Raw genomic sequence first — 12,603 nt, 5'->3', positions numbered from 1 at the left:
TTGTAATTGAAATACACTATATACTTTTTATAATTCTTATAATGCTGTTTAAGGAGTATCACGTGCTACTATTATTGTATATATTGTTAAATCTTACACTTGATCACTGGAACATATAGCAATGTGTTTTTAACAGCATTTAATATTGAAAGTTTTAATATTATATATAAATTTGGGTATCTTAGAATGGTAAAATGCACAGTTACTAGGATGTGTTTGGTATGGCAACATGATAGAACGCACAGTCACTTTTTCAGGTGATTAAGTGAGCGACACCAAGGGGCTGATTCATTAAAGTTCGAATTAAGAGTACGATTTGTGAAAATTCCCATTAAATATGAAAATTTCTCATGTGCGTTAATTTAGCGAAAAGTCGCACCGTGCTTGTACGAAAATATTGTGGTACAATCCGAAAGTTATGAAATATTCATATCCGAACAATCACAAACGTCTGACTTTGATCCTTTTGTGCATGATTTTGGAAGCCTCCCATAGGACTCAATGGCACTCTGCAGCTCTAACCTGGCCCAAGGAAAGTCACGATACCAAAGCTTGAATGAATTCCGAAACTTTCGTACTCGCTGCGACAAATATGATTTTGTCGCACCAATTATTGCAAAGTACGAAAAAGTCGTGCAAATTAACGAAAATACACAAAAGTTGTGCCCCCAAGTGGACAGACCTATTGACATGAATTAACAGGTCGTTTGATCTTAAAGTCATTATTTGTTATCCTTGATAAAGGTCCTAATGTGGACCGAAACGTTAGCCTAACTGGGCCAATTGATATACATGTTCTATGTGCCCCCAGCCACACGTGGCCTTTTCATATGGCCATTAAGGACAAGCTCCTCTTGTCTCTATTACCTGCTGACACTTGTGCCTTTTTGCCATGGCAACGCGACTCGCTCCTGCTCCTTGTGCGCCATTTGGATATGGCTTTTGTAAGTAATTCTTTCTAGTCCTGTACAGCTATGGTCCTATACTTGCTAGATTGTATCGGTTACCCCATCACAAGCTTCTATTTTATGTAACACATCCTAATCGCTACATTTCCTCCTTTTTGAAAATATGTTTCAAACAGCCACTTATACTTATGTTCACTGGTTTGCATTTTTTTTCTGATACAGTTTCCTTTTTGTTGAATCCTTTCATATTAGTCCTATTTTGCTTAATCGTTACTATTTCTGCTGTGGGGGATGGGTGACATCACAGTGATTTGGCCCAAATTCAATCACAGGGTATTTAATGGGGATTTGGACACCATAACGCATCTTGAGAAAGGTCCTAAATTGTGACCGAAATGTCGATTTTTGCACAATAAAGAACATTTTGTTTTTTCACCAACTGCGAGTCCTCTGTTATCTAAACACATATACACAAGAGAAGTTGGCATTCAGGTAACAGTATTTGACAGGACATAAAAGGGCTGTACAGAATGAGAGTTTGGTAAACCTGGGAGAAAGATACACTCACATGATCTGTCTTTCTGAACTCAACACTGCAGCACTGCAGAGGTTTGTATCAGACAAGGAGGTACCCACAGCTGCAACTTGATCAGTAACAAGAAGACCATTCAGATCACTGCTGAAGGAGGAGTTAGATTTCCTCTGGTTTCCATTAACTGAATCTGAAAAAAAGTTTGTTTATTTTAAAGTTTTTTGCATTGCAAGTTGATCACATCTACCTCCAGAATTGCAGCCCAATATTTAAAAGTGGAACGCTGACCAACTACATTCCAGATTTTTTGTGAACAAATCCTATCTGGCCACATAGGTTATTGATCCTCCAAGTGAACCTACTAGTTCCCCATGAACCTATTAGTACCAGACAACACTGTTTAAAAAGCTGACAACTAGACAGGCATGGTGTGGTCACTTTTTCAACGACAAACTCCACTTCAGTCAGAAGTTGCAGTCAAGGTCAGCATTGATAAAGCAAATGCTTCAATTTGGCTTACAGCTGAAAGATTTAAAAACTACACAGTTATCGCTGCACTTTACTTTACTAAATAGATAACACACATATTCACCTTTGTTTTATGATATGCCGATGTATAAATGTAAACTACATTTCTCAAACTGTAAACAGCATGATTTGTAATGTGTTGGGAAAACTACTTTGAAGTCATTTTTATAGCCGAAAAACCTCCCCAAAAATTAAAAATCTAGAGAATGACTAGGGCAAAAATGGAGTGCAAAAGATTTATACAATACTCAAGCCAGTGAATACTAAATAGAAGTTTTGTTGTTTTTTTTGGTAACATAGGCAGCAGACAAAAAGGGCTTGAAAAGCACTTTCCAGGTTTGTTCTTCACCAACCCAAATAATTCCAAAGAATCCACTCCCGGAGCAGCGATTTTGGCCACGGACTACTTATCAATAAAACTTGTTTATCTATTTTAAACATTTTAGTTATTTTACTTTTTTTTTCCAGTGATTATACTTGTATTGTTGTTCAAAAACTCAAGTTAAAGGGTTAGGGTAAATTGTTTGTCTTTCAAGACTTTTGCATCCAGCTCATCAAAAGGTTACAAAAGGTTGTAAGATTTTTTTTTACCCACTCTGGCTTTGCCTGTGTTTGAAAAGTTATTTAAGTAAAATACAGTATTATTTAAGTAAACTATCTGTGCAGTGTGATATAGCTGGCAACTTTTTTTTTTTTTTTTATAAAACTGTGACAACTTTGTTTTGACATTTCCCACTGAATGCGCCTATTGAATAGATTTCTGCATTATGTATGCCGTCTGCTTGATCAGTTGAAAAAATTAGCAAATGCTGCTTATGTACTTATGCACTAGCAGAGCCAAAATTCCAATTAAAAAATTGGAAATTACATCTCTTGAAATTACCAGTTGTAGCTTTTTGCTGCCCCTGGTAACTTGCAGGCTGCTGTCACACATGGCAGCAGCACCCCTGGGTAACCTACATGCTAGTGGTAGCACTGGTAATTGTATGGAAGTACATTAGTTCATAAGGTCACACTGTATGTGGCTTCCTAAAAGTTGTTCTATAATAACTCCTTCTTGGTAATTATTTACTGAAACAATGTCTACTCATCAGCTTGACACATTTTACAACCAACACCTGCCATACATGTCCACTGAAACCCTACCCCAACGCCTTTTACACTTGCCCATTCTGGTTCCACCCTGGTCATTCCCTATCTCCATTGGCATATGTCGAGACCCTGTCTCAGTTCCCCTGTTCTTCTCATACCATGTTTCTAGAAAATTCAATATAGCTGTTTGGATTTCAATTAAATCTTTATCCTGAAGCCACCTGGATCTTTTCATGCACGGGGACTTAAACAGTTTGTTTTTGTTTCAAAAACATCAAGCCTCTGCGTACAGTGGCCTGAATAACTCAGGGCTCTGCCTTGTGTGTTATTTCATGTTACCACAAATCATTCATTTCGACACAGAATGAAATTAGGGATCAGCCTCCCAAATAAAGACGTGCTTTACCAGCTTATTTGTCCTTCTTTTAACTTTCTCTAATTCAATAATATTCTACTTTAGCACTTGAGACCAAAACAGCACTGCATTTTCTTCTAGATAGGAACTGTTTGTAAAGAAAAATTATCCACTCCTCCCATGAATGTATGCCCTTTTAATAAAACTCAAAACCTTGTTTGCCCTTGCAGCTGCTGACTGGCATTGCTTGCTGCAGCCAAGTTTCTACAATCCCTTTAGGCCCTTCACCATTATGGATTTGTCTAACACAGTCCCATTGAATGTATAAGTTGCTTGTATATTTTATATCCCAGGTGCAAACACTGAATCTCATCTGCCACTTAGCCACCCAGTTTGCAGAGATCCTGCTGAAAAAGAGGTCACATCCTGTATGGAATTAATTGACCTACAAAGTTTTGTGCCCCCTCATAAGTAATTAATGAACAAATTAAAAAAATAGTTTTTACAGAACCCTATGGGAGCCCACTAAAACCCTCACTGTACACAATGCTTTAGCCAGTTTCCTATGTATAAACAACACTATACAGTCATGGGACCGGTTCTCCAGAATGCTTGGGACCTGGAATTTTCCAAGGTTTTCTGTAATTGGGTTCACCAAACCTTAAGTCTACCAATAAATCATTTAAACGTTAAATAAACACAATGGTATTGATTTGCCACCACTAAGGCTAGATTATATTTTAGTTGGGATCAAGCAACATTATTACGGAGTACAAGGAAACCATTTTTAAAAATGTGATTTGTTTTTTGTTGATTAAAATGCATTCTAGAGATGGGCTTCTTTTAATTAAACTTTCTGCATTACGGGTTTACTGATAACAGATCCCATACCTGTATTATGAAAAATAAGACCTTTATTCAATTTGCAGGTATTCAGAGCCACACAGTTACAGGTATACTTAGAAAGCTGATGTACTAAAAAACAAAATGTGGCTTTTCTAACTAGAATTAAATATTTACCCTCAGGTATCCTCTAAAGTTAAAAACAAAAATGTTGAACAATTGAATGGCTGTTTAGTGCACACACTTATCAAATATTTGCTGGCACTAAAAAAGTTAAACCATGAAGTTTATGTTTGGTCCTCTTTTGTTCCTAAGTCAAATTCCAAGATATAGCCATCTAGCAAATTAGGGTGACAAGTACATTTCTCAGTTTCTATTCTTCACAGTAAAACTGTTCTTTAATCACTTCTGCTTTTTCCAGAATTATCAGGTGGCAAAACGTTAGACATGGCCACCATTCCCCCTTCCACTGATTACAAAATCAAACTCCTCCAACTTATCCTTAGGCAGAAAAAATGAATTAGTACTACTCAGAACAAAAGTTTTGCTATACAGGCATTTGTGATTTCTCTTACACGAAGGAAAACTATGAGCGAAAAAGTGGTCTCAGTTCCGTAACGAAGTGAAAAACATTACAGAGTACATTGATTTTGTATCTATTTAATCAACCACTAGCACGTAGCTACCAATTACTGCCTAAAACTGGCCGTTCATACTGTTAATAAATGTTAACTATTATAGTGTTCGCCACACTGCGCATCTTCCTCCCGCTCTTTAAACTTGGTTTTCCTTCCACTGACGTACCAAGTCATTCTGCCAAAATACTCCTACCAAGCTTACCTTCAGGTCGGTCTAGTTTTAAGATATCCCTTAGATGCTGAGTCGCGTCCACGTCAATACTGGTAACTGAAGCCATACTCTATAATACGCTAAAATCTTATTTCGTTCCCCTCTCTCACCAGACTCAAAAGCACAAATAACTACCTCTACTTCCGCTCCGTTGCGTTCTTAATTCCCATCTTCCTCTCGGAAACAAGAACAGTTGCATGAAGGTTCCTGGGCGTACTATTTACAACCAATGAAGTTTCGCATACGCTAACCATAGTTTATATAGATATGGGATTAATTATATTCCGGGTGCACGTGTTTTAATAAATATGTTTATATATTTTTTATCATTATTCCTCCCGATCTAGTCTTGGCAAATACGCCACAGATTAGGTACATTCTAGCTCTAGCTAGAGTATGTTATTTCGACGCTAGAAATTGGTCTCAATCATGTAACGTAATATATAGGGGTGCTTAAGTATACCAATAATTTTATGTTTTAAGTACGTTCATACAGCAGAAATTATTTAACTACAATTAGCCCCATTTATTATCAAACAATTTCATTTTTACACAAGCTTATATGGTGGTTTGTTGCTTTTTGCCACATTAAAAGTATTTCTGTTTATTATTTTTATTATAATGCCTGGGGCACACACCATTGGCTCCTGCTCCCTTCTGCATCTCCTGTATCTGCCCTGAAAAGTATAGCTTATATTAAATCTGATCTGACATTTAACTGCTCCGAATGCCAGTTTGTCACATACCAGATGGAATTAATTGGGCTGCATAGTTTTGTGTCATCCTGCCCTTAAAGGAGAACTATACCCCCAGGCGCAAAAAGCCCCCTTAGCTATCACTGCCTAGACCCCCCTCACCTCTTCCTTATCACATAGTTTTTAAATTTAAACTCTGTTCCTATCGCTAACCGCTACCTAAAAATGCAGAGTAGCGCAGCAGCGAACCTGGCCGACATCATGTTAGCAACTGAAGACTCTTTGGGTCTCACCGCCGACACGGACCCTGCTTGCGCATGCACAGTTGAAGCTGATTTTCCTGCTACCACCAACTGCACATGCGCAAGCAGGTTCATATCGGCAGAGAGACTCAGAGTCTACAGTTGCTAAGATGTCAGCCAGTTACGCGGCTGCGCTACTCTGCATTTTTAGCTAGCGGTTAGCGATAGGGACAGCGTTTAAACGTAACAACTATGTGATAAGGGAGAGGTGAGGGGGTTCTAGGCAATAATAGTTAAGGTGCTTTTTGTGCCCTGGGGTATAGTTCTCCTTTAACATGAGACTTTGTATTCTCACGCGTTTTCATGCGTATATCGGCTACATGTGCCTGCACCCGAGCGTATTCCATTCATTCGGGTGCAGGCACAAGAATCAGGTGTAGGGCTGAATTTTCGCCAAGCGTTTTTTCCGCTTGCCGAAAATATCATCCCTACGCCTTGTGTGGCATCAGCCTAAGAGCCCATACCTTGTGCACTTTTACCTTCCAATTTGTGCCTGTTTATTACCTGACCTCTTAGAGTCCCTCTACAGAGCAGGGACCTTCTTCCAACTGTGACTCATACCACATGGCACTTAATTTCTGTGTATTTATACTTATTTATTGTTTTTATTATAACACTTGTCCTCCCTGTGTGTAATTGTGTAAGATTGTACAGCGTTTCATATCCTTGTAACGCTTTATAACTAAAATTATACATACATACATAAATACATACATACATCTCCAAACACTGGTACATTACTCACAATACCCTCCCCTAACAAGTTGAATAAAAGTGTAACAAATACAGAACCCTGAGGGTACCCATTAACCCCCATATGTGAAAAAAAGCACTAAGTTTGCCCAGTTGCAGTAACCCATAGCAACCAACAAGATGTTTGCTTTTAAACAGGTGCCCAGTAAATGCTTCCATCTCGTTGGCTATGGGTTACTGCTCCTGGGCAAACTTAGTGCATTTTATTACATACAATTACATAACCCCTTAACCCATAACCCTTAAGAACCTTACTCTGAGTAGAGAATGTATCATTAACAACCACCCTCTGTACTCAATCCTGTAGCTAGTTTCCTATCCAAATGACTTCACTAAGACCAACAGACCTTAGTTGAGAAAGCAGTCGTTTGTGGGGCACTGTACAAAAACTCTTTTGCAAAATCCAAATAGATCTACTGCAATCCCACTGTCAACATAACGAGCAATCAACTTTATCTGACATGACCTATCCTTCATAAATCCATGCTGATTACTGCTCATAATGCCATTCTCCAGAACATAATTTTAAATGTGATCCTTTAACTAGCCCACCACATATCAAATTTACTGGTCTATAATTGTCAGGCTGAGATTGTAATTCCATTTAAATATAGGAATTAAATCAGCTTTCCTCCAATCCATAGGTACCATAACAAAAGAAAGCAGCTTGATGAAAGATTGCATCTTGGAAGCTTAGAGTGTCACCATTGAAACATGTTAAAGAGGTTCTTTACCTTTGTACAACATTCACAAATCTAACAGATCATTTTAATAGATCAATCTTTGCCATATACATAGTTAACATAAAATGTGCAAAAGAGATATTCACCTCAGAATCATCCCTTTAAGGAGGTCCCTGCCCCAGAGAGCTTACAATCTAAGTGGTCGGGTAACATACAGACACAAATTGGAAAGTAAGAGTGTACAAGGTATGAGCATTTTCCCTTGAGCACAGGACTAGACAAAATAATGTTTTAGTGCTCCAGAAGGTAGCATCTGATTTTTTATTTAAAGAGAGTGAGTGAAATTATATGTGCAAGATTGCAAGAGGTGTACAAGATCGCTTGAGGAACATGCAGTGGGCATAAGGACAAGCCCAGACTAGGGTAGACAGTGTAAAATTGCCATAAAAAGGAGGAAAAAAGTCCTTTATTTAATTTAATATAAAAACAAGTGTGGCTCCTGTGAAGCAAACAGCCTAAGGCTGATGCCACACGAGGCGTAGGGCTGAAAATTCAGCCCTACGCCTGCTACTTGTGCCTGCACCCGAATGAATGGGATACGCTCAAGTGCAGGCACATGTAGCCGATATACGCATGAAAACGCGAGAGAATGCAAAGTCTCGCGTTTTCATGCGTATATCGGCTACATGTGCCTGCACCCGAGCGTATCTCATTCATTCGGGTGCAGGCACAAGTAGCAGGCGTAGGGCTGAATTTTCGGCAAGCGCTTTTCCGCTTGCCGAAAATTTCAGCCCTACGCCTCGTGTGGCATTAGCTTAACTCCTTTCAGGAAGATCCCTTAATCATAGGCTGATAGACAGCATGTGTGTAAAGGTAATCAGCTTGAACAAGGAACTAAAATGTTCTGAAAGCTTGCTATGGTTATGTTAGTTAGCCAATAAAGGTATCACCTTTATGCCACTTTTGTTATTTTTAAATTTCAAAAGGGTTACCCTGTAACATGTATTCCCTTTAAACATTTGTAAACAGCGCCATCTATTTGCCAAGATACAAAATATCAATACATTTAAAAACAATGTAACAATATAAAACAAATAACATCAAGGGAAATAGACCTAACAAAGAAAAAGGATAAGTAAATGATAATATTATATATGACAGTATCATAAAGTTTGGGCTTTAAATTCCAGAAGGGGCTACACCCATCCCGATGGAACCATTAGTCGAAAATTGCACAGCCATATTTTAAGCCATGTCCAGATTTCTAAACTGGTTTGTGGTGGAAATGTGTAAATGTAGAGGTACAACCTTACATATTGGGTATTAATTTTTGTATTGTATTGATGTTTGTATATATAGTTTATGCATGTGTTGGTATTAGATTGGTAAGTATAAATTGTGTGTGCTGGGTTTACTTGGAAGGGTTGAAGGTAGTTGACACTGCAAAATAAGTGCCAGTTCAGGTGCTATGAGGGCTCCAAGAGGCAGTCTTTGAGTTTTATTTCTAAAGACACTGAGGAATGGCATTCCAAATATAAGGAGCAGCAAGGCAGAGAGGTTTAAAGTGACACTGACACTAAAAAATTACTCTTCAAAATATTAATGTATATTAAAAGTTACCTATAGGTCTTGTTGATAGTTTTTCACTGATAGGGCTGCTTTTGTAAGTAATTTTTACTTGAAGTGCCTAAACCTGACTGTTTTGCCAAACTGACTGTCCCTTCTCAACCTGTCAGTTATAGCTTCTAATGCTAATGGACTCCTGCTGAACAAATATAGCAGCCCCCTCAAAGAGGAACATGGGGGATCAGATAGGGAATGTAAAGCATCAGGCAAATACATTTAAGGCAAAAATATAAATAACATGGAAAGACAATGTTATAATAGATGTAAAAATAAGGTTTCATTTCTGTCAGAATCTCTTTAAGTCAGGAAAATCAGTAGTGTGGGGGGGTGCAATGAAGGGTCAGGAACACATAGAGACATGGGAGGGATTTGAAAAAAAAAGATGATTAGTTTTTAAAACCAAAGCAAACATCGCTGGTGATGTTTGAGTCAGTCCCTAAGCTCAGTGACAGCAGCACAGAGCATGCGCAGTGAATCCACTGGGGCATATTTGGAGGGACAGATCTTCCTTGCAAAAGGCATGTGGTTGCCTTGGGCTGGTACAGACACCCAAAACGTAATGTACAACATTTCTGCCCTACTTTCTTTAGGCTTTAATCCTGTTTTAAGAGACAAAAGGAAGCAGGTCTAACAGGGTTTACATGCTGTTACAGTCATAGCCAGGCCAAAGGTATCAAGGCAAGCCCTCCATCATGAGATGACAGAGCAAAGTGGGAGAAAGGGGTGACAAGACCCCAACACATTCCAGAAAAATACTGGCGCTCATTCTACTACCTATTCCTGGTATTTGTGTTTAAATCTCCCACAGCCCAAATTGAATTTCACTATATTAGTATGTCCCTTTATGATCGATTACAGCCTTCAATAATGTGGTATTGAGGGGTTAATAATTTGACCTAATATATACGACGATATGCTATTGGCGTGAGAATACACATTCAATTAGTATTTGCTCCTCGACCTCCCCCACCTTCGTGCACACTCCATACAGTATAGAATATCTAACAAGTATTGATAAAGACAAAGATAAAACGTAAAGCACCAATAGGATTCATTTGCATTATTCTTAATTGGCGATTCGTTCAGGAGACTAACACAGAAATTCTCCCCTGGAAACACGAAACAAGCGCGCAAAAACCAGCCAACATCTCGCGATACACTAGGTTCTTTCACAGCGGAAGTCGCCCCTGAGCATTTCGGTCAACGTAGTCTTCAGCTTTTCTTGCTGCCATTTTTTTTGAGCGCAGGAAGTTCACGCATTCTGGGATATGTAGTTTCCGCTGCCCGCTTTCCATATTCCTATTTCTCGGAGGTCGAAGAATTGTTGTGTTGTGCAAGGATGCCTGGCTTTACTTGCTGCGTTCCTGGCTGCTACAGTAATTCGCATCGCGATAAAGGCTTGCACTTCTATACTTTTCCTAAAGATCCGGAGCTAAGGTGTCTGTGGCTGAAGAATGTGTCCCGGGGTGGAGTGTCGGGATGCTTCAGCACCTTTCAGCCAACTAACGGGCATCGGGTCTGTAGCTTACACTTTCAAGGTGGCCGCAAATCTTACAGCATCAAGGTGCCCACCATCTTTCCACTCAGAGGTGTTAACGAGAAGAGGACTCGTCGGAGCAGCACAAAGAAGCGACAGCAGCCAAATTACACACCAGCTGCAACTACGGTTCTAGTGACTGGGCTGCCAGGACAGGAGGAGCAGGAGGTTCTAGAGCTGACAGCTGGAGGTGCTGAAATGATGCTACTGGGTACTACAGCAGGCATGGGTGCAGCTATAGCAGATGTAGAAGGGTCTTCTGCTGTTATGGGAGCTACGATAGATGCAATGGCAACAGCAGCAGAAGGAGGATCGGCAGCAGCATCCAATATCGCCGTTAAGTTGGATGTGGGGGAAACACACGCAGTTAATACTCACTTTTCTACTGATGCAAGCCATGGCTCACACCAGCAGCTCCAGGTTGTGGTAGTTGGGGATGAGCCCTACCCCTCTGCAGATTGTTGGCCCTCTCCTTTATGTTCAGACCACTCTTACTCCATGTCATCAGGCACCACCACAGAAGAATTGCTAAGGAAGCTTAATGAGCAAAGGGACATCATAGCTCTGATGGAAGTTAAGATGAAAGAAATGAAATCTAGCATAAAACATTTAAAAGTTACTGAAGTTAAATTAAGGGAGGAGCTTCGTCAGAAAGACAAAGATAAAGTCTCGCCAATGATAAAAAGTAACTGAATGATCTTGCAGTGGTCAAGATTCATCACTTGTCAACATAAGAGGAAAGTGTTTGGACTAAAATCAAGCACCCTAATCTTGATATGGTTTGTTTTTGTGCTATAATGATAGGTTTTTGGACAGTTGTTCCCTATGATCCAGGAAAACTTACCCTGAATCTGACTGTCTTTCTGCTCTTCGCTGAAACTTTTTTGAAAGGTTCCGAGGTAGACAGTTTGTGGCACTTAATGATCATTTTGCAGAGAGCACGACCATGTATAGGAAAACTATGAAAATACTAAACTGCCTTTTTTTCCAAACTGGATTTATTGAGGACATTATAACTGCACCTCTGACGATAAGTAAAAAAAACCCGATAATAACCACTTTGACAAGCCTTTCATATAGACAGTATTGTAGGCTATTAGAACATCCTGTAATGACTGAAAAAATATCAAGGAATATGTTCGATATGGATAATGGGAACAACCCTATTTGTCGAAAGCAACAGGTTCTTTGCATTTAATTTTTTTTTCTTCAAATAAAATGTTTCTGTAAAAGTGTCCCATGGTTTTGGGTCTGGAGTTTTTTTTTTTTTTTTGTTTATCAAGGGCTGAATGCAGATTATTTTTTATATATAGATATCCACATGTCTATTAAATCATTTTGCATTTCAACTAACCCATGTCTTTTTATTACCAACACAATACTGATCATTGAAACATTATCCAAAATACTGTTAGTGATAAAATCCTCAAATGGCACTATAGAAAAAAATCCTTTATAGGAACTGCCAACTAAAATGCTGATCCAGTAATAAAATGGATTTTACTACTTTGGTCGATGTGTCAAATTTTCTAAATAATAGGGACACTGTTATCAATATGTTAAAAGGGTTGTTCACTTTAAGATAACTAGTTTGTCATCTTCTTGTACTTGTTTGCAGCTTTCATATGAAGGCCACTGACCCCAGCATCCAAAAGTCTGTTTCCAGTCGAGGCTACAGTTTCATTGTTATTGTTACTTTTCATTATTTCTCTTTCTATTAAGGCTCTTTCCTGTTCATTCCTTAGTCTCACATTTAAGCCAGTGTCTGGTTGCTAGAGTAAACTAGACCCTAGCAACCAGATAGCTTCTGAAATTTCACACTGGAGAGCTGCTGAACAAAAAGCTAAATAATTAAAAAAAACAAACAAATGAAAGCTGATTGCATATAATGTAAGAATGT

The 12,603-nt window shown here is 38.9% G+C and overlaps 2 protein-coding genes across 4 annotated transcripts in view; one reads left to right on the top strand and one right to left on the bottom strand.

Moving 5' to 3' along the window:
• Window positions 1-5,348, bottom strand: part of edc4 (enhancer of mRNA decapping 4) — a 64,685-nt gene extending 59,337 nt beyond the window's left edge. For 2 of the 3 annotated variants that reach the window (XM_002935371.5, XM_004913501.4), the window contains exons 1-2: window positions 5,099-5,236; window positions 1,477-1,630 (exon numbers count right to left, since the gene is read on the bottom strand). In XM_002935371.5, the coding sequence (XP_002935417.2) occupies window positions 1,477-1,630; window positions 5,099-5,174 (230 nt within the window). In that variant the 5' untranslated portion in view covers window positions 5,175-5,236. The other variant, XM_004913502.3, reaches the window with a different exon arrangement.
• Window positions 5,349-10,380: 5,032 nt separating this feature from the next.
• On the top strand, window positions 10,381-12,209 carry thap11 (THAP domain containing 11). The gene has a single exon (XM_002935370.5). The coding sequence runs from the start codon at window positions 10,506-10,508 to the stop codon at window positions 11,394-11,396; it is 891 nt and encodes a 296-aa protein (XP_002935416.2). The 5' UTR covers window positions 10,381-10,505; the 3' UTR covers window positions 11,397-12,209.
• The last annotated feature ends 394 nt before the right edge of the window (window positions 12,210-12,603 follow it).

The sequence above is a fragment of the Xenopus tropicalis genome, chromosome 4 (assembly GCF_000004195.4).
Source record: "Xenopus tropicalis strain Nigerian chromosome 4, UCB_Xtro_10.0, whole genome shotgun sequence".
NCBI classification, from domain to species: Eukaryota; Metazoa; Chordata; class Amphibia; order Anura; family Pipidae; genus Xenopus; species Xenopus tropicalis.
The sequence above is the reverse complement of the archived record's forward strand: the minus strand, read 5'-3'. Positions and strand labels throughout refer to the sequence as shown.